The sequence below is a fragment of the Cavia porcellus genome, unplaced genomic scaffold, assembly GCF_034190915.1.
Source record: "Cavia porcellus strain 051 isolate PalLab524CR breed Dunkin Hartley unplaced genomic scaffold, mCavPor4.1 scaffold_6, whole genome shotgun sequence".
Classification (NCBI taxonomy): domain Eukaryota; kingdom Metazoa; phylum Chordata; class Mammalia; order Rodentia; family Caviidae; genus Cavia; species Cavia porcellus.
Window position 1 is genome coordinate 81,298,518 of NW_026947489.1, and position 21,468 is coordinate 81,319,985.

Genomic DNA, 21,468 nt, shown 5'->3' on the forward strand with positions numbered 1-21,468 from the left:
TAAAGGCCCAGTCTCTCCTAAAATCAGACTGAAATGAACTCTGCTCCCCTCACTCAAGGCTTCTCGAAGGCGAAAGGCAGCTCTGCCCAGGCAAGCGGGGCTGGATCTGGGTTTGCTCGCTGGTTTTGGTGCTGTTGGTGGCCAGGCAAGCTGTGCCTCATAGGCCTTGACTCTTCCTCTCCATTCTTCCTCTGCGCAGAGGCTGCCCCTAAGGGCAGAGTGTAATTCTCTTCTCCTTTGTGTCTTGGCCACATTTTCATCCCGGGGCATGATACCCAACACTCCTAACCTAAGGAAGGAGCGGTTTATTTTCACTCATGTTTCAGAAACTTCAGTCCATATCTGGCAGGCTTCAAACAGGAACATCATGGCAGGAGGGCCTGTGTGAAGGAAGGCTGGTCACATCGTGGTGGTCAGGGATTAGAGGGAAGGGACGACCGAGGGAGGGGAAAACACCCTCCAGCTCATGCTCCCAATGACCTTTTCCAACCAGACCCCCCCCCCCCGCCCATAATCCAGTCACATTTCAACAGCCCAGTCTGCGAACACGTGAGGTCCTGGGGTGACTTCTAGATATAAACCATAACACTCGGGAAGGAACTCCTTAATGTGTGTTGAAACACCTTGATCCCTACATTTCTACCCTCTGGACTATCAAAACGAGTCCCCAGTTCTCATCTGGGAACTGACCAAAGCAAACAAAAGTCCCAAGACACCTTAGTATATTATTCACAAATTCCAGACTCTAGGCCTGGCTCAGCACAGAGGATGTGTTCTTGCCAGTGGAAAACCAAACACAGAAACACACACATTTAAAAAACCTCCAAACAGCATGTTCGTTAATACTAACCATTTTAATTTAAATTAATACCATTTCAGGAAGACAAACACAATTGATAAAAAATATAAAAACTTTTACTGTACAAATTTTACATCACATTCAAAAAAGCAAATTGTGTGCCTTGTGGCCACAGAAGATGCTAGGTGTGCACACACAGGTGATATCCCAGCCAGCGCTGCAGCATGGCAGGAGCCTCCCTCAGTGTCACCGCCACGTTGCTACAGCACAACACAGGCTCGCAGGGCCTGCCATGTCCTGCTGAGACCACAGGAAGAAATGCCAGATGGCAGAGGGTGTTTTGATTTAGTGACATGGAGAGGTCAATTTTGCTAATACACTGCTCATAATGAACCCAGGACTAGCAGGATTCAAGCCTTTGAGTCACACAGAAGCCTAGGAGCTGTAGCCCTGGTGTTTAAAGGCCTTGGGGTGAGGCTGAGAACTTGGGGTACCTGCAAGATCCAAACGGAGACCATACTCTCAGAGCCTGGGTGGGCCCTCTGGAGCCCCCGGGCCTCCTCCTTCACAGTGAGTTGTGAGGGATGAATTCACAGTATCTGTCATCCTTCATGTGTTTCCAAGGCAGACAGACAGAGCACACAGAAGGGCAAACACATCTTCCGAACCTTGATTCACAGTCACTTAAATAAAGACAAGGGAAGGGGAACAATCTTCTTAAATGACAGGCAGTGTAGAAGTGGCCAGGTGAGAGCCAGGCCTGGGGGGAGGGGCGGGGGGAACCACGCGCTCAGCTCCACCCTCAGGGACAAATGGCACCTGATTCCTGGCTGTATTTAGCCTCAGCACATTATCATTTCCCAAGGCAGAGGTTTCCACTGTTCCTTTATCTGGGGCCCAGCACTTGCACAGAACTGTGTGCCCAGCAGGAGCTCAGTGGGGACTTCCTGAACTGTGACACTCTCAAGAGACACAGCCAGACCTAGCCGTACTTCCCACAGGCTGTGAGGCCCACAGTGGCATGGAGTCAGAAGGGCAGTGAGCCCGATTTGCTCGGCTGCCTCTGTCTGGCAGGGAAAGCCAATGTCACAGCAAGGAGGGGAAAGGCTGGTCACATGCACTGCAACCTTTGCAAGGATGTAACAGCTACAGAGGCAGTGGCCACATCCCACAGTGGTCTAGGGTAGGGAGGTCACCTTGGGGAGATGACATGGGAGACCAAAGGGATCATGGGGGTAAAATGACAGTCCTGCTATAGCACAGAAGTCACCCACACAGAGTCGCACCAAGTGGTTTCAGCCCCACGGCGACTATAAAAATTTTGAAATTCCTGATCCAAGGGTTGGCTGTGCTCACCAAGAGGGCAGCAGGGAGCATGGCTGCTGGGCATGGAGAGTAGAGGCAGCTCATAGCTTCTCATCAGACTGGCTCAATTTCCATGACTTGTGGATGACACTCTGGTGGCTCTGAAGACTGGGGCTTTGCCAGGTGGGTCTAACTGTAAGGGGTGGCAGCCACATGGCCACCCTGATCTGAGCTCTGAGCACAGGGCCTGGATCCAGTCACACGTCCACTTGCATTGCGCTTTTCCTTGCTGGTCGCGGAGACTCCTGCAGCCTCACCTCCAGTGGCGGGCTTCTTTGCCACTGGGAACCTTCCTCTCTGGGTGACGGTTTCTGGTGAGGCCAGGTTGCATGCACTCACATCAAAGACTCTGGATCCAGTTCCTTTTACTGGTTCAACACAAGCAGAAGGCCTGGTGCCACTGGGAAGGACTCTGCAGAAAGGCTCTTGAGGTGGGAATGACAGGGTGGGACAATATCATCCTCCCGGCTGAGCGTGGAGCCCAGACTAAGGAATCAGGAAGGTACAAAAGGGTTTCACAAGGGCTGGGGAAGTGAAAGAGGTGGGCAATTCTAGAACCTTCTACCATGACTGACAATGGGTTTCTAAAGTGCCAGGGTCACCCTGTGGATAGGACAGGAACTCAAGTACTTGCTGTCCATTTTTTCTCTCTTTCTCTTCACCATCTTCCCTGTTCTCATTCATTAAGCCCTACAGTGCCCTTAGGGTCAGATATGGAGTTCTGGGTTGTGCTTAAACACAAAGGTCTACCTCAGGGCTTCACACAAGCACTAGCTCAAGGACATCTCCTCACCTGGCAATGGAAACCGTGTGAGGAACCACTGCATCCGTTTAGGTATTATTTGGATTCTGTCTACTTTTCCAGTGGGCACAGTCTGGGTTAGAGGGGTTGAAGGTGAAGCCAAGCCTTCCAAGAAGCTCCTATCCCCTGTAATCTGTCTCAGTGCTTAGCCAGGGTTTTCTCTGCAAGACAGGGAAGGGACACTGCACCACCACTGGGAGGTTAGGGGCCAAATCAAACCTTGGACCCCTTCCTCTTTCAATCCTAAACCAGCAGTAACCGTGATGTTTTTCTTCCTTCTCATCAAGCACTGGGTTCCCAGGGCTACCAAATCCTTCAGAGGGGACAGCCACTTCTGCCACCCCCAGGTGCCAGCGCCTTCATGCATGGACTGTATTATTACCTATTGTAAAACATCAAATTCGCTTGGCAGAAACATACATGTAAACATTTGCTGTTGGTTGGGACCAGTCTGGCTGTTGCTGGGATCTTACTAAGACAGCAGGTGTGGTTCCATCTCCGGGGACCCATGTGTCTTTGTGACGAACTGTCGGAACGGAGGACCCACCCTCCTGTGGTTTGCAGCATTGGACAGGTGGAGTGGTTTTTCATTTTTGTTGCTGTTGTGATGGTTATTTGTGTGTTTCAAAAACACATTGAAAAAAGAAACAGGCAGCAAAACACTGTGCAGCCGGCTACATCTTTGGATTACTGGATTCCAGGGCACCAAGACCGAACCTCTCAAAGCGGGGTACAACTTTGCTGCTGTTAATGCTGCAAAGAGGAACAAAACCCAGGGTTATGGCTCTACTGGTCTGGACTAGAATCAAGGAGACCTGGCCCACCAAGAAATGACAATGACTGCTGAGCCCACAGCCTTAGCAGAGCTGCTCTGGGTCCTCCTGAGTCCTCCTCCTTGGCCATTCTCCCCCATCCCAGGGGACAGTGATGTGGCTCATTCATCTCTGACTCTCAGGACCCAGGGTGCACCATTAACTGCTGTGGGCTCGTGGGAACTGTTTCCTTACTGGCAGCTCTGGCACAACCTTGTTCTGTGCAACACTGAGGGGAAGGAAACCTGAGCCTCAATATTGGGCACAAGGCCACCAGCTCCTTTTGGAAATGGTACTCAGCTGGACCTGCTGGAGAATTACATGTCTGTAATTCCAGCTGCTCAGGATACTGGGGCAGGAGAACCACAAATCTGAGGCCAGCCTGAGTAATTTAGTGAGCTCTGTTTCAAAGAAAAGAATAAAAAGGGCTGGCAATATAGCTCAGGGGTAGAGCATCTCTGTGTTCAATCCCCAGTTACCACCAAAACAAAAAAGTGACAAGAAATAGTGCCCGAGCACCAGGCCCAGCAGGAGGCTCCCTGGGAGTGGGTCAAGGTGTGACTTTCAAGTCAGAATACCAGAGAGCCGGAGTCCATAAAACTGGAGAGGGTGCACAGACCTGTACTCAGCAGCACAGTGAGCTATCAGCTCACCTAAGCCGAACACTGACCTGACTTTCACAGGGTACAGAGCCAGGGCAGGTGCAAAGGGACAAACATAGCAGGGACAGGGCTGGGACAGCAGCCATTTCCATTCCTGAAGCTGGGGAATAGGCACCGCTTCGAATGAGGCCAACTTTTCTGAGTGTGCTGCTGAGGACAGGGCCCTTCTCAGCTGGTGTGTTTCACAGCCACAGGACCTTTGGCATCTGCTGCCCAAATCCATGGGGCAGAGACAGGAATGCAGAGAGGGCAGCTCAGCAACCATCCCACTCCTTGCAGGACAAGGTCCCCGTGGTTAGAGAAGTTAGAAGCCATGCACCCTCCCCCGTTCTCAGAACGCGATCAGCAGGAAGTTGTTAAGGTGTTACAGGAGACAGGGTCATCCCATCGCACATGAGCCAGGACATCTCTCAGACGAGCCAGGGAGAAAGAAGAGTCACATCCAGGAAGGTGGTGGGAAGCTGTGCGGCACTGCAGGGAGCCTGGCCAGCACTATCCTCCGTCACCGGAAGTTAACTTGGGCACACACAGGCCACGCTGTGATGGGAGGAGGCTGTGTTTTAAAAACAGAGCACAAGAAGTCTGGAGAGAGGAGTGAAGCAGCAGAGACGGCATCCCTGGGTTAGTGCCTACTTGGCATTTTGCATTTTAGCAGAAGTCGCAGAGCCGAGTTGTCAGTTAGGAGGCAGAAGCCTCCTGGTGCATGCAAAGCAGCCAGGCTACAACCTACAAAGGGCAGAAAAGAGACAAGAACACCATCAGAAGCCGAGCCCACAGGGGACCCAGGACCCAGAGGCCTGGCCAGAGCTCCTGGACAGAGGGAAATAACCAACTTCATCCCCCCAGGGTGGTGCCCGGGAAATCCTGGAAGGCAATCTGAATGCACAGAATCTTCTTCAAGGTCCTGCAGGGCACAGTCACAGGCTGCTTCTATAGAGGCTGGCTGATGGCCCACAGCTCCTCTTGACTGTCAACACTGACTTCTTGGAATTTTCCACCTCAGCTCATTGGATTCTCCTCCTTTGAGCTCTGGCCAGAGTGGGGACCCTGGGCACATGACAAGCCATCTGTGCACTCATGGTTGGACAGAGGCCACACCATGCCATGGGTCTCTCCCACCCCATGAGGAAAACACAAGCCCACATGGCCCTTTTTGGTGGCACCCCTGCTCAGGATGTCACTCAGGGTTATGGGGATAAAGCTAGGTGGTTATGCAGAGACAGAAGGGGAAGTGGGTGCAGCAGGACAGCCACACACAGGCAGGGAAGAAGGAAAATGAGAGAAACACACTATTCCTCCAGAACTGGACAGGAGTTCTTAAAGTCGGGGTGACCATAACGTCCTTTCCCATAGTAGCGGCTCCGCCAGCGACTGTGAGCGCCCCAAGACCATTCCAACAGGACCAGGAAGAGTGCAGTCCAGCCATCAGCCAACAGGTGACAGCAGCCGAACAGTGGACAGGAGAGGAGTCAGGAAGGTGGGACGGGGGAGAGGACAGGCAGGCCAGCGTGTCCGACACCCACCCCCAAAATAAAAAAGCAACAAAGCCAATGGGAAAGAAAAGAGAAAAAGAGAATTAGAGGGTGAGGGTACAGAAAGTAGAAATTATGAACGGAAAGCCTAGATACAGATTTACTCAGATCTGCTCCATCTTCCTGTTAAGGGGCTACAACTGAGGATCCGAGCCGGTAACACTCCCTTTTGGGCTAGGTCAAATGCATTCAGGATAGTACAGCTACAGACTACAGCTACAGACTACAGCTCCCGTGTGAGACTCTGGGTCCCACCTGTGATAGGAGCAGATGAGGCTGTCCGGATTTTTGGACAACGGGACTATCCACTGCGTGCCAGTGCTCACCTGGTGCAGGCCTCTCTCTGATGGCAGGGAGGCTGAGGCCCAGGGTTCCGAGCAGTCCCAGGTCTGTAGCGGCAGTCAGAATTCAGCCTTGCTGCCCCATAAGCCCTGCTTGGTGCTGCTCAAGGAACCCGTGCTCCACCCTGGCTGAGATGGTTCCTCCTCCACCCCTGCTCTGATGACCATTCTCTGGAGAGCCTGCCTTCAGTCCCCAGGTGGACAAAGAGGCTCTCACTGGCACTGCTGCCTCGGGGCTCTGTGCACCCACTCGGCAGGCCAGGATCACTCATTCATTCATCCGGGCACCTGCCTAAGATTTGTTCTCCACCTACTCTGTTCACAGAACATCGCTAGGAGCTGGGGATAGAGAGAGGTGACAAGACAGAGTTGTGCTGGATGGAGCTTGCATTGCAGTGCATCTGTCTGCCTTTACCCTGATTAGACTGCATCTCTATGCCGGGAAAGGTCTAACCTCCGCCACCAACCATTTATCTCCAAACAGGCTGAACTATTCTAACCTGGAAACAAATACTCTGAAGGCGGAAACTCTTTATGGATTAGGGATGCTCAAACTGTAAAGTTTATGCAAACATTTCAATATCTGAGGAAAACTGGTCTTTTTGTCCCCAAGCATTTTAGATAAGGGACACTCAATGGATATTCTCACCCTAAGAGCAAAAGTGGGATCCAACACAAATAGTAAGACAGCTTTCCCTAACCCCAGATGGCTGTCCCTCCAAACCATCCCTGAGCAGGAAAAGGAACTAAGCTTTCTCAGGGACTTCTACTTGCAACCTTTGGGTGACTCAGGGTAGACCTCTCTTCATCTGCAACATGGGGTCCAGTTTGGTTCTTCCTCAAGAAAGGGCCTGGCATACTATGGACAAGCCAAATATGGCCACCAATTATGAAAGGTTTCAAGGAATTTTTAGACAGACTGTGTCCCCTGCATGCCTGAAGTATTTACTCCCTGATCCCTCCCAGAATAAGGAATGTGCCAGCACATACTTCTGGTACCTCTGAGATGTGAGCTCCAGGCATACAACCCTAAAAATGATTTTTACCAGCCTAAATGACTAGGCAGAGGGAAAAACTAAAGATTATTTGGTGGCATGTGCCACCCAACTTAGGTTGCTATTGTCAAGTGCTGCTGGTGTCTGTATTGTCTGCACAAATGCCTGCCTTAGATGGCAGGGCCAGGTCAGAGCGTCAGAATCCACACTGTGCACACTACCAGCGCCAGGGCCAGGAGTTACAACATGACTTCCCTCTTAGCCTGCAAAGCCTAAAATAATGAGCTGGTTCTTTCCTGCTGAAGTTTGTGCATCCTGGATCTTAACCCTTCCTTTTAAAGGTGTGAGAACTAAGACCCAGAATTAGGGCCCAGAGCCTCACAAAAGGTCATGGCGGGACAAAGATCTTTTTGAGTAGTCTGCAATGAGTGGCCAGAGGGACAAAGAAAGAGAACAAGGCAGTGCAAAAGAGATGACAGTGGCTTCTGATGCCCATAGAGACCCCCACCCCGCTCCTGTCATGGGTGCAAGGAACTGCTTATTATAGGTGTTTCTTAGTCTCTACATGGCTATGACCTCCACCCCTCCCATCTTGCTCCTGCCAGGGCAAAATCTTCTCGATCTGGCCTTACCTAGGTCAGGCATCTGCACTGGTCTCATAATCACAACATGATTATGACTTCACAGACTTTCACAGATGTGAGCCAAAGGTGCCCACCTGTCTCCACTATAAGCTCAGTAAATAAAAATCCTAGCTTCTCTCTGGGTAATCTCCCCGGCCGGGGTACTCCCCAGATCAAAGTCGGGGGCAGACACAGCACAGGGGGCCCGTTGAGATCCCAGGGGAGCAGATCACCAAGGAGGTACTTACTCAGCTGACTTCCAGAAGTGCCCGGGGTGTGAGAGCCGCCGGTTGAGCTTGGGTAGCTTCTCCAGCATGTCCATCAGCAGGCTGAAGCTGGGTCTCTCCTGCAGGTCAAAAGCCCAGCAGGCAGACAGGATCTCCTGCAAAAGAAGCTGCCATTAGCAGTGCATGCGCCAGCTAGAACAAGGCTGGGAGACCCACAGGGCACCCCTGCACTGCTCTCAGTGCCCTGGCTGGTGGCCCCCTGGAGACCTTGCCAACATGAAAGCTTCTATGCTTCCAGGCCAAAATGCCAGCTCCTGTCCTTTCTCCTTAATCCCTTCCTCCCTGAAATAACAGCAACCAACATGAGCCAACTAATCACAGAAAAGAGATCGGAAGTGGCAGTGGCTGTCTCTGAAGGAGAGAAGTGGGAAGGCACAGTACTCACAGATACTCAGAATATGCACAAGGTGGGGCTGCATGGAAGGAGTCTCGGTTTGACCAGATGGAGGATGGAGAGATACAGAGGTACAACTAGGGGCCAGCAGTGGCCAACCTCAGTGGCTAAAGGCTGAGTGTCATACATCAGTGAGACTCAGCAATGCAAGTTTTTGCTCCTAAATACAACAGGGCCTATGGGGTTGCCTGCTAAGTCAGGAGAATTAGAGAGATCAAAGATGTAACAGATCAAAACTCTGTCTCTGGATAGGTCTATGTATACACGCATATGCATGTAAATGTGCAAGCCTGTAAGAATCTACTCTATAAAACAAGACCAGGATGAACTGAAAATAAAATGACTAAAGACAGAAAAATACTTGAAATTGAAAATAGAATTTTTAAACCAAACATGAGGAGTGCTGGGGTAAAATAATCAAGGAAATTTCCCAGATTATGGACCCAGTTGGACAGGGATGAAAAATATAAAAGAAGGCTAAAGTCTCAGTGAGAAGAACCACATTCTACCAAATGGAAGTTCTACCACAAGAAAATAAGAAATCAGGGCAGGGAATTATGGAAGAGGAAAAAAAACTTCCCCCAGAAACTTTCAAAAGAAATGGCTGAAAAGACCCAAAAGAGGGAGCTCACTACAAAAGAAACAACCTACATGCAGATATATTTTTGCAAAATTTCACTGCAGCAAGAACCTAGGAAAAGATCCTAAATGCTTCCAGCAAGGGATCCACAAAAGGCTCAGAATCAGACCACTCGGAGATTTCTTAACAATGTACTTGACAATTAGTAGACACCAGAGAAAAACCTTTGTGTTCTAAAGGGAAAATAATCTTGAACCTACAATGCTATTCCTGGTGGATTGCAAGATCTTTTAGATGTGCAGACATCCAAAGAATATCTCTCATGTATCCACTGGGGGGCAGTTTTACTCTTATTTTGCAAGAGTGAAAAGACAGGGAAAGATACGCAATGCAAAAACAGTGCAAGTGTCACAGGAATGAATAAAAGGAAATAGCTGTACCACTAACTCAGAGGACCAGAAGTGAGAGGGCCTAAAAAGCATGGGACAGATTCCATTCAATAAACAGAATGCAGAGCAAGCTACCAGACCGCAACATGGTGAAGGTGTTTTGTTTCTCCTCTTAAAATGAGCACAAGGCACTCGTCTGTGATCCCAGCTACTGGGGAGGCTGTTGGTACAGATTAAAAACTGGTGGTCGACTGAACACCAGCTGAATTACATCAGCATGGTGCTGCGGGTAGATGGCCCACCTGAGGAAAGCTGCCAGCATAAACAGAGACTTGGAGAAGAAGAGCAAGGCAATGTAGGTTCTCCTACATGTTGCTGTTGCGAGTGTTGGTTCTCCTGGAGGAGCCTGTCATGCTGGCTTCCCCGATATGAATTCAGCCATTATCATTGGAGGAGCTCAGAACCTTGTCACTGAGTGTGGCTGCGGCTCACTTTGGGGGAGCTTTGCTGCTTACACTGAACATCACCTCCTGGCTGCAGAGGGGAAGATGTGTGCTGTTTAATCTCCAGGAGAAGCCTGTCACACTGGCTTCCTGGCATGTACTTGACTGTTACCATCAAAGAAGCTCAGGACCTCCTTGTCACTGAGGATGGCTGGCTTTTCAGGGCAGCCCTGGTCCTTATTTTGAGCATTGTTTCTTAGCTCCAGTGTAGAACCTTCAACCTACCAGCATAGCTCCTTCACCCTGCTGGCACAGACTTTCTAGCTTCCACCACTGACCTTTGGGCCTTCCCAATGCAGATTTGGAAAACAGACTGGCATGAGTCCTTGTCGTGGGTTCTTGACCTCCAGTTGGACTCATGGGAGGCACTGTTATGGCCTCTGGGTTTTCATCTGGACTCATGCAGGACATTGCTGTGGGATACAGGCCCTTGGTTGAATATTCTGGGTCTTCAGTGTTGTAGACAGATTTCCTGCTCTTTCTTGTATTTAACTCCATATGATCATCATAAAATTATAAATTCTGTGTCCTGTATGTAATTGTTCTTCCTGCTACCCCTGACTACAACAGTTACTGTGAAAGAATTACTTGAACCCTGAAGCAACCTGGCCAACACAGATCTCATCTTTAAAAAGGTGGGGGGAGGGGCTGGGGATTTAGCTCAGCGGCATAAAGTGCCTGCCTTGTAAGCAGGCAGTCGTGAGTTCAATCCCCGGTACGATAAAAAGGAAAAAGACCAAAAAAAAAAAAAAAGGTGTGGGGAAGGGGTGATTAGGAACTACGGGAAAATCTAAGAAAGCCCAAACGTGAAGACAACAAAACCATGAACCATTGACAGACTGAAAAATAGAAGAGAAGACTCACAAAGAAAAAAAGGGGCTGCTGGGAGGGCAACCCTGACTTGGGGCTAAGAGTCAGACTCATCTTTATCGCCATCGGCCACCGCCCACTACAGAGCAATTGTAAAAAGGGAAAGAAGAAGAAAAGATGAGACTCGTCTGCAAGAGACACAATTCTGACCCTGAAGCTGGCCGCTGGCACATTTTTCCCATCTGCACTTTCTCACTACCTGGCCTCTGTTCTTAAAAGGCTTCTGCGCTCTTCTTTGTAAGAAACTCTTCCAATTAGTTCAGGCATCTTCAGAAGGCTTATTTCAAGTGATGTCGGTTGATCTACTTGGCTCCACAGCAGGACCTGTCATAGGTGGAGGCACAAAATACCCCTGCAGGTTCGCTCCTCCAAAAACACCACCAAAAGACATGCCTGCAGCTCCAATCACTGAGAGAAACCTTCCCATTACTTCTGGACCCTGCTGTGCTCCAGAATTATCTGAGGAGCTTTATTTAAAAATAAAATATTTCAGAAATAAAAATACAGCCTGAGTCTAATCTCAGGTCAATGAAATTGATATGGGAGGGTGACCAGGTCTTAATTATTTGGGACCTCAGGATGTTCTCCATCCCAGTCAGTCCTTTTGGCTTTTTATTGTGAGATGGGGTCTCACGAAGTTGCTCAGGCTGGATTGGACCTTATGATTCTTCTGCTTCATCCTTCCGAGTAGCTGGGATGACAGCTGTGCGACCCTGGTATTTCTGAACGGCTCTGGGATAATTCTAACTCGGAGCCCAGCATGCAGCTCTCTGACCAGGGCAGGGCTGCTCTGCTCCGGTCTCTTCCTTCCCGAGGACAGCACTCACTCTACTCCAAGCTGCTAGTGTACAGAAAGGAAATGGAGGCTGATGCAGAAAAACTGACTAGAGATCTTTGCTCTTTAAAAGAATATGCTCTACTTTATACAAAGAAATGCTTAATCATGTTACTGTAAAGGTAAAAAGTTGGAAATGACCTAAATATCCAGTGATACAAGGAGTTATATCACAGTGCAGCCACAGGACAGAAGGGCAGGTAATAGAGATTCATTAGAAACCTGAGATAATAAAGTGTCACGCGGAAAAAAGTTATTACACAAAAATAACCTACATGTTATTATTGTGGTTTTCTTCAAGATGCATATTTTTACAAGACAAAAAGGTGCCAGGCACGGAAGCACATGCCTGTAATTCAAGCATGCAGGAAGCTGAGGCAGGAGGATTGCTGCAAGTTCAATGCCACACTGAGGTACATAGTTCAGGACCAGCCTGAAATGCATAGCACGACTCTGTCTCAAACAAACAAACAAATGACTAGAAGGGAGGCCAAGTGTTGTGGTGGCTGCCCTTAATTCCAGCTGAAACAGGAGGAATGCCTCAAGTTTGAGACCACACTTGGGTTATACAGTAAGTTAAAGACTAGCATGCAGTACATTGTAAGATCCTGTCTCAAAACGAACAAACTCAGGAAGACGGCCAGGCATGGTGGCACATGTCTGTAATCCCAGCACTCTGATGGGTTAAAACAGAAGAACTGCAAGTTTGAACACAGCCTAGGCAACTTGGAGAGACCCAGTCTGAAACTAAAATTTTAAAAGAGGGCTTTCTGTTCAATCCCTAGTACTGACCAAAAAAAAGCTGGAAAGAAATAGCTGCTCCAGGGGCCCCCTGAGCTGCCAGAGCAGGGCCCACCAGGAGTCCAGCCCAGACCTTGGCCCACCATTTCTCTCCTGAAGTGCCAAGAGCATACCCTGGGGAAGGCGGTGTCCAGCTGACCCTGGCTCCACCAGGGAGGCGCTCATCCAATGCCCCACCCATCCAATGCCCCACCCACCCAATGCCCCAGCTGCAGCTGTATGGACTGATCCAAAGTCTAGTGCCCGAGTTGTGTTTCCCTTTTGGCATCACTCCTGAAAAATGTTCTGCACGTCAACCTAATGACATACACGACTGTAAAATACAGTGATCAAACACTTCTACAAGTTCTCACTATGTAGTTCAGAGTAGCCAGGACTATGTAGCCCAGGCTGGTCTCACACTTGCAATGATCCTCCTGCCTCAGTCTCCAGAGTGCTGGGATTTCAGATGCACCACCACACCCAGCTTTACAATGCCATTTTAAATGAGCCCTCTTAAGATGTCTTAGGTGCCTGCTACCAGTCAATAAAGTTCTCTGAGAAAGATGAGGTTGGATTCATCACTGGGTCCTGACCAGGTTTACAGACAGTGGTCCTGCCCACGTGGGGCATGACCTTGACAAGAAACTCACAGTCTATTTAGATTTAAAGTTGGAAAGAGGCAGGCACCCCCTCTGCGAAGCTTTCCACTGTGAAGCTGCCTGGTTCCTACGGCAGTTACTAAGGACGAGGTTTTGTACAGTCCCACTGAACGCATGGGCACTGCAAACAGTTGTCCAGGGTTTCTTGACATAGGACCGTGCCATGACACAGAAACCCCTCATGCAGAGCAACCATGAAAGGAAAACCACCCAGAAATGAGAACACAGTGGCTATAATTAAGATTCAGAAACAAGTTCACTGGGAGAATTCCGATTTGCTTTCGAATAGTCATGGAAAACACGGAGGAAAGACATGATAACCCAGCATAACCCCTTGTATTCTGATTAGTGATTTTTTTAAATCTTCACATCAGTAGTACATAAGACTTTATTTTGTCCTCACTTCATATCAATTAAAATCATCATTATCCTAAAGGAGGAAATCAGGATCAAAAGAAAGCTGACAGTGGAGTGACACTGATGGTTTTCATCTTCTTCTCTCTGCTTCCCTGCTTCCCCCATTTTCCATAAACACAGGTGGTGTTCAGTCCTCGAATGCCACACTGCCCATTGGCAGAGCCCACACAGGAGTCAAAAGGCAGCCATGCCTGGTGCAGCCACTGTGGAAATCAGTGTGGAGATTCCTCCACAAACTAGGATTGGAAGTTCCATTGAACCCAGCTATTCCCCTCCTGGGTATTTTCCCAGAAAAACTGAAAAGGTCATGTCACAGTGATATATGTGCACCCATGTTCATAGCAGCACAATGTGTAATAGCTAAATCTTGGAAACAACCAAAATGCCCATCAACCGCAGAGTGGATGAAAAAGATGTATTTTTATACAATGGAATATTATTCAGCTATAAAAACGATGATCCTTAGGCCTTTATAGATAAATGGAGGTAACTTGAGAAATCCTCATTACTGAAATAAACAAGACTTACATTCGTAAATATCACATTGTCTCTCTAGTGTAAAAAAATAATAAATACTGAAAGAGTAAAAAGGTCCAAAATGTATAATAGATACTGTAAAAATGAAAGGGCAGGAAAGTGCTCTAAAGGACATAACTGTACATGTTAAGTGTGTAAGATAGATGACCATGTTACTGAACTTTTGTTGGATCGCTGAACAGAATGGTTTGCACTTTCAGTGTCTGAGTGTCTATCCACTTTTTATGCTTTGATTTTGTAACCTGAACAATTTCTAAGATGACAATATTGTATCAACTAGCAATTTCTTAGTGTTAATTTTTTTTTTGAATTCTGCATTATTCTACCTTTTTTACTATTTTGTTTTCTTTCTGTCTCTAAATAAATAAATAAGGTAGCCATGCCATGTGCCCAGCCTCCTCCCTGCCCTGCTTGCCCCTCAAAAGCGGGCGCTACTCACACTGACTTCCTTCCCCAGGCTGACGGAGGCCAGAACCCGCCTCATTCCTTCCCCACTTCCGATCTGCCAGATCAAGGCCTCTGCAGGCTGGTGCTTAAAGGGCCAGTCTCTTGCTTGTAGTTCATACCAAACAGTCCTGTGGAGATGCACCGGTGGCGTAAGCTCCTGGGCCGCACAGCCCAGTCCACGTCCAGAGGCTCTGTGGACTGAGGTCCGCCCCAGCCTTCCCCCAGCCTGCAGGGGATGCTATGATGGCACCCGAGAAACCCTTCTTGAGCCTCTGGGGACCTGCACCCTGTGCACCTGCTCCCACTGTGGTGTCAAGTCCAATATGGCACAGGTCTGGCCAGCACACTGCTCTTGCTCTGGCCTAAACCTGACCCCGGCTCTGCCACTTCTTTGCTACAAGGCTGTGATACAACTGCGCAATCTCCAGTAGGCTGACATTTGTCATCAGGTTGTTGGAGCAGGAACTAAAATGCCAAGTCCACAGCAGGGCACACACCGTGCTTTGGCAATGACACAGTTAAAGGTGAGGGAGAAAGAGATGGCACTCAGGCCACACCAGAGGGAGGGACACCCAAGAGAGAACACAGCGACTGGGTGTGAGCCTTTCCTTGGCCATTCCAGTCCCCTTAGCTTCCTCAATTTACTGGCACGGGGACAACCTATCCAATGTAGGGACCACTGGCTAATGAGGCTACCGAGCCACTAAAATGGGAGAACTGAATGAAGTGGGCAGTATATATAAAATAAACACCAGATTGTGAAGACTTAGTAGTAGGGAAATGAATACAAACTAGCTCATTAATTTTTTATTCATTGCATACTGAAATCATACTTTAGATGTGCTGAAACTGTTTCACTTGTTTAACGTGGCCTGTCATATCTGCAAGGATAGATCTGGTCTGCACTATATCTCCCTTAGCACCCCAGCTCTGTGTGGGTACTAGAACTAGGCTGGCAGGATGCCCAGGCATCCCAGGCAGGGAGGGATAGTCAATGGTTGGCTCTGCTGAGCATCCTGCCAGATGAGTGGGTGAGACTGACAACTAGCACTTATACCACGACCTAATTTAGTCCTCATGAAACGACTGTCTTAGAGGTGCTACGTGATCTTAGAGCTGGGAGACAGGAGGTCAAGGATGTAGTCATTCAGGCAGTAAGTGGCAGAGTATGACTCAAAATCAGGCTTGTTTCCACTCCAAAGTCCAGCTCTAAGCAGCTCACAGACACCTCCCCTTCCCCCAGTGGCTACCAGGGCCTTCCCCGTGGGCCACACTGGGGCTCCAAGCAGCAGGAGCCTGCTTACCCAAACGCATAGACGTCAGCAGCTTTGGAGAAGGGCAGCTGGTCCTCGTCTTTCCCAGGGGTCATCTCGCGCACAATCTCAGGGGCCAGGTAGCACAGCCAGTCATGTGACAGCTTCAGCTGGTTCTCACGCCTGGAGGCCGAGATAGGAACACAGCCCTTCAGCAGGCTTCCCTGGAACCTGCCCGCTCTCAGGCCAAGAAACCAGCCACACAGCACAGGTGAAACCCCTAATGCAGTGCACCGCTTCTGGCTCTGCTCGGCATGAGTGTTTGACTCTGCTAAGCCTGAGCTCGTGTGTCGAGGAAACCAGGCCTGTCTGTGCTCTCACACCTGCCAGGGGACTCTACCTGGCTGCCACTCTTCCTTTGGGGGCTTCCTAGATGCTCAAGGAGCCCTTCTCCCACTTCTTTAAGGATGTGGGAAATAAAAGCCTGACACACTCCCTTATCATGAGAATGTGGCCTGAACCCTCACCCACGCTGGTGAGCAGCCAGCTCAAGAATGAGCTGGGATCCCTCTATGGGGCTTACTCTGAGACTCAAATGCCACAAGGGACTAAAATACTGCCCAAGCTCGATTCTCCACAGCACAGCCAGAGTATCTGAACCCCAAGCAAGCCCATCCAGCACCCCAGCTCCTCCTGTCCCACCCCGACACCCAGGGCCAACTCACCGTTCCTCTCGGACCACACCCGAGATCCCAAACAGCCCAAAGTCTGTGATGACCACTTTGCCATTGTCGTAAAAGACGTTCTTGGATTTGAGATCTTTGTGCACGATGCCCTTGGCATGCAGGTATCCCATACCCTGGAAAATAGGCTCACATCAGGGGGAAAGAAGATGAGTGGTGATGCTGAGTTTCTGCCTTGTGACAGGCTCTGCACTGGATGCTGCCCCAAGACGCCTCATTTAATCCTCACCTCCCTATGCTACACATCGTCTCCACTGACAGCAGGGGAAACTGAGGCTCAAAAAGCCAAGGTCACCTCCCCCAAGGTACACAGCAGCTCATTAGCAGAAATCAGTTCTGTCTCTAAGCCAGCCCATGCTCTTTTCACACCACTAGGCTGCCCAACAGTCATCTTAGACTTGGAGAGGGCATAAGATGTAGACAGGTGATTGCCCACAAGCCAGAGAGAAAAATTGGCTTGGGGTGTCACTCAGTGGTAGAGCACTTGGCTAGCATGCATGAGGTCCTGGGTTCCATCCTCAGCACTGCAAGGAAAAAAACTCAATGATACCACTGGGCTCAGCTCACAAAGGGCTCCAACAAGTTGGGGTCTCCACCAGGTTTTGCACAGCTGGTCTCTGCTCTCAGGCACCATAATGATCCGATGCGGAGGCACAGAGACACTCGCACAAAGGGGTCACCAAATTTGGCCACTGCCAATAGCCACACTATGGTAGGAGTAGTCCGGGATTAAGACTAAAATGTGAGGTTCAAGTTCCGTCTCAGCTCAGTTCCTAACTCACCTGGCAGCCTCAGATAGAGTGGTGCTTCTCTGTGGCTCAACGCATGGGTGTGGTTTCTAGAGAGCACACTTTGGAATGAACACTTACAGGCCAGGTACATGGAAATCAGGTGATTTGTGAGTGTTGTAAGGCCTTTGAGAACAGGGCCAAGAACCACGGCTGAGTGCTATCCTTGGCAGCTCAGAAAAAAGCTGCATTTTATAAAACCACTTTCCACACCTCAGGCACATCACAGTTTATGCAGCAATGTCCCTGGCTAACAGGGGGTTACTGGGAAGGGGCGGAAAAGGGACAACTAGTGAAAAACATGCTCATTTAGGAAACAGAGTCAGCTACAAGCCAGAACCAAGCAGAAATCAGCCCCAGCACGAGCCAGGGCCCGTAGGTCAATAGCACTGGGAACCATTTAAACAAAACAGATTGTCCTCTGAAAGAGGGGCCACCCCCTCAGGCCTGTGGCAAGCTGTCTCCTTGTGATGGGCCAGGGAGCTCTAGGAGCGCTCTTTCCCAAACTCTTGTCTCCTATGCCAGAGTGTCCTTCCAAAAATGTCCGCCCTTTTCCAAAACCAAACCAAGGCCTAAGCCTTCCCCAGCAGCCAGAGCCACAGACTCTGAGGGCAGAGTAGGGGCAGCTCTGGAACCAACTCACAAGTCACTGTACTGCCCTCAGCCTTACTTTCAAAGCATGTACCACAACCTGAATGGGCAGCTTTAAAGGGACAGGATGTAAGCAGCTGGTTCTGGACACTCTTTTCTTTTCCAGAATTCCACAGGTACCTCTATCAGGTCCAAAAGTTATAAATCCTCTAACCAGAGGCCCAGCCCCTTTTCTTTCTTTTAGACAAAGCATCACAGATAACTCCATAAAGGAAGCAGCTCTTAGGCCCCGGCAGGAGGAGAGAGGACGGTTTCTCAGCAGGTTGGAAAGAAGCCAGTAGAGAGGCAGCTTTCGGTTCCACTGCTCTGAAACCTTTTAGTGACTTATCTCTGGGGCCCAGAATCATCCTGAAGGCTCGTCACCCTGACTCAGTGGTCAGCACCAAAACACACAGTGCCCACAGCTGCAGAGATGGAGAGGGCTTGAGGGAGGGGAGGGGAGGGAGGGGAGCAGGAGTCAGCAAGCCTGGGGTGGGAGTTGGAGAAGAAACATTCCACAGCCTCCGCAGGCCCCTCTGAAAGAAGATGGACCACCGTGAAGGCAGAAATGGCACCTCTGGGCTTCAGTTTTCCAAAGTTTAATTCATTAGCTTAGCAGCACAGAAATGCCACTTGGAAATCAAGGAAGGAAGGAAGGAAGGAAGGAAGGAAGGAAGGAAGGAAGGAAGGGAGGGAGGGAGGGAGGGAGGGAGGGTAAGTCGAAGGAGAAAGGAAAGGGAAAGGAAGAGGAGAGGGGAGGGGAAGGGAAAGGGAAAGGAAAGGAGGGAAGGGAGGGAGGAAGGAGAAAGGAAAGGGAGGAAAGACAGGTGGGGAAAAACTTGGTGGAGCTGAGAAGAGACAACAGCTTCTCTCAACGTAATTTTTTAAAAGGAAAGAAAAGAACTTCTATTCATTTGTCTTTCAGTTTTTATTTGGGTTTTTTATTGCTAAATAAATTCACTTTTATTTAATTACTTTTTAAAATAATGGAAGAAATGAAGGGGCTTTGCATTTGGGCGTGAGGATCTACCCTCAGGAAGGCAGCCTTGCAAACGTCAAGACAGAAAGCCTGGGCCCTGTGTCCCGGGAATGGAAATGCCACTTCACCGTGTCCATGTGCACCCTAACAGATCTCACTGAGTGCTGGGTCTGGGCCAAATGCCGTCCACAGATGACTGTACCTTATTTCTGCACTGATCCAATGAGGGAGAGAATGCTGGCAGCCCCATCTTACAAGGTAGACAGCCAAGGCTCAGAGAGGCTAAGGAGCCTGGCCAAGACCACACAGCTGGTGTGACCAGGAGCTGGATTATTTTTAGAACCAGCTGAGTTTCTCTCCTCAATTCTAACAATGCCAAGCAGGTGAAGAGCTCCAGCTATGAGCAGACAAGACAGACAGGGGAGCAGAGAGGTCCCACCTTGAAGAGCCCCATCTAGGAGAGGTAGAGCAGGTAGCCACACCCTACCCCAACACATGTGGCTACACAGGAGGAAGGACCAGAGAGCAGCTAGAAACCCGCCCTCTGGCTGCTGGGTGCCCCTTACCTTGATGATCTCCTGCGCAATCTGCCTCGTCTTGTTGATGTCCAGCGATGTCTTAGGGTCCCTCACAAACGAGTGCAACGTCCGCCCCTTGCAGAAGCTGTTGAGGGTATGTTCAGTCAAGTCGGGGACTGGCATGGTCAGGGAGGCCCTGTCCCCACTCACGCCTGGCAGGTCCTCCACAAAGCATGCCGGTCCTTCACCAAACCCGATGCCCATTCCTGCTGGGGCTCAGACACATACCCCACCTAAGGCCCAGGCCCACCTAACCTACGCAAGGACCCCAGTCCCACTAGATTTCCTGAAACCCTGCATGGCCCCCTGCAGTGGGGTCAAGGATGGACCATAAGCAGCAAAACTCGGATGGATAGAACAGTCTCTTAAAGCTACTGCCAGGTAACATTAAGGCTCCAGTGCTCACTGTACAGAGTATCACTGTTGCTTTTATCATTTTTAAGCCCTAGAGCTTTTTCCTTTCCTAATAAAGCCATGTGTAAAAAAGGGACAAGACCCTGGAATGGCTGTCAGGGGATCACAGCAATTAGGGGAAAGGTGGCTTGCATTCTGGAACCACCAACTGTATCAACTCAAAAATCCCAGGGAAAGGAAGGACCCAGACAGGGTGTGGTTCCTGTTCCTGTTTGCAGGGAAGCTGGTTTATGGCATCCTAGGGAACGACTAGTTTTTAAGAAAAGTCTCCTGGAAGTAAGATTCTTGGCACCTCAGAGACTTTGAGAACCAAGAGGCAAGAGCTAGGGAACAATGGTCTCCTAATCTGTGTCACATTTCCTCAGCGTGTTTCTAAAACACAGTTTTCTTGTTAACAAACACTTTGCTCTTTCATTACATGTACACCCACACATCACTCACTCCCATCTTTTAAGAAATGGGAAAGAAAAGGAAGGAGGATGGGTGGGTGGAGGGCAGCAGCAGGGGCTGGGAGGCTGGGGTTGCCGGGCTAGTGTGGCCACAGCCAGGCTTCCTGGGCATCAGCGTGTCCTGCTTTGGGCTGGAATTTTATCTCCCCGGTCAACAGACCCTGGTGATCTCATTCTGCTCTGGAGCTCTGGGGCTGGCTCCTTATTGCACAGATAAACTCACAAACACAGACGTTAACTTTTACTCACTTCACTGCTTTGAAAAGAGAAGTCTTTTTCTCTTAAAGTACAGGGCCCAGGTACAGAGAACCCAGAACAATGCTAATGAGGGCTCTCCTGGCTCAATGGCATTAAAGTGATTTTCAGATTCTTCTTACAACTTCTATGTACATTTGAGCGTTTCTCTAATGATCTCGTATCATTTTTCTCAGCTTTAAAAGTATACAGTATTATCACAAATGCCATGGGCAAAACTGTCTCTAGGAAGAGACAAGCAGGGTGAAAGTGAAACAGTGAGCACTTGCCACCAGGATACAAATGGACTACGGACATCAAACATCAAGGGCTGGAGATGTAGCTCAGTGGTAGAGCCCTCACCTCATATGTGTAGGGACCTGGGTTCGATCCTCACCACTGCCAAAAAAAAAAAAAACCAAAACAGAAGGACCCCAGCTCTACAGTCAAGTGAAAAAACAAGGTAAGAACCAGCAAGATTTTTAATGTTTTCATAAAGGAATAGTTGGAAACTTTCTGAGCACATGCAAAGACTTTATTTTAATGGAGGGAATGAAGATATCTACAACATCCACTTCTGGGGACAAGTGCCCAGTTGGCAGGGGACTTGATTTCTGCTTAGTGCCTTTTACGGAACTAAGAATCCTCAGAGAAGCAGCATTTCACTTGTTTATAACGTCAGTGGGGTTATGTAGGCAGGACGTTACATCTCATTTTTTCTTCTTTGTACCTCTTTCTATGAAAACTTGCACACTCTGGAGGGCTCCC

General features: G+C 49.3%; 1 protein-coding gene across 4 annotated transcripts in view; it reads right to left on the reverse strand.

Moving 5' to 3' along the window:
• Window positions 1-835: 835 nt before the first annotated feature.
• Window positions 836-21,468, reverse strand: part of Ksr1 (kinase suppressor of ras 1) — a 143,010-nt gene continuing 122,377 nt past the window's right edge. For 2 of the 4 annotated variants that reach the window (XM_013152174.3, XM_023565058.2), the window contains 7 exons: window positions 19,592-19,688; window positions 16,611-16,744; window positions 15,937-16,068; window positions 14,625-14,760; window positions 8,180-8,313; window positions 5,731-5,811; window positions 836-3,719 (listed from right to left, as the gene is read on the reverse strand). In XM_013152174.3, the coding sequence (XP_013007628.1) occupies window positions 3,641-3,719; window positions 5,731-5,811; window positions 8,180-8,313; window positions 14,625-14,760; window positions 15,937-16,068; window positions 16,611-16,744; window positions 19,592-19,688 (793 nt within the window). In that variant the 3' untranslated portion in view covers window positions 836-3,640. The remainder of the gene's footprint in view (window positions 3,720-5,730; window positions 5,812-8,179; window positions 8,314-14,624; window positions 14,761-15,936; window positions 16,069-16,610; window positions 16,745-19,591; window positions 19,689-21,468) is intronic. The other 2 variants (XM_005003587.4, XM_005003586.4) reach the window with 1 other exon arrangement.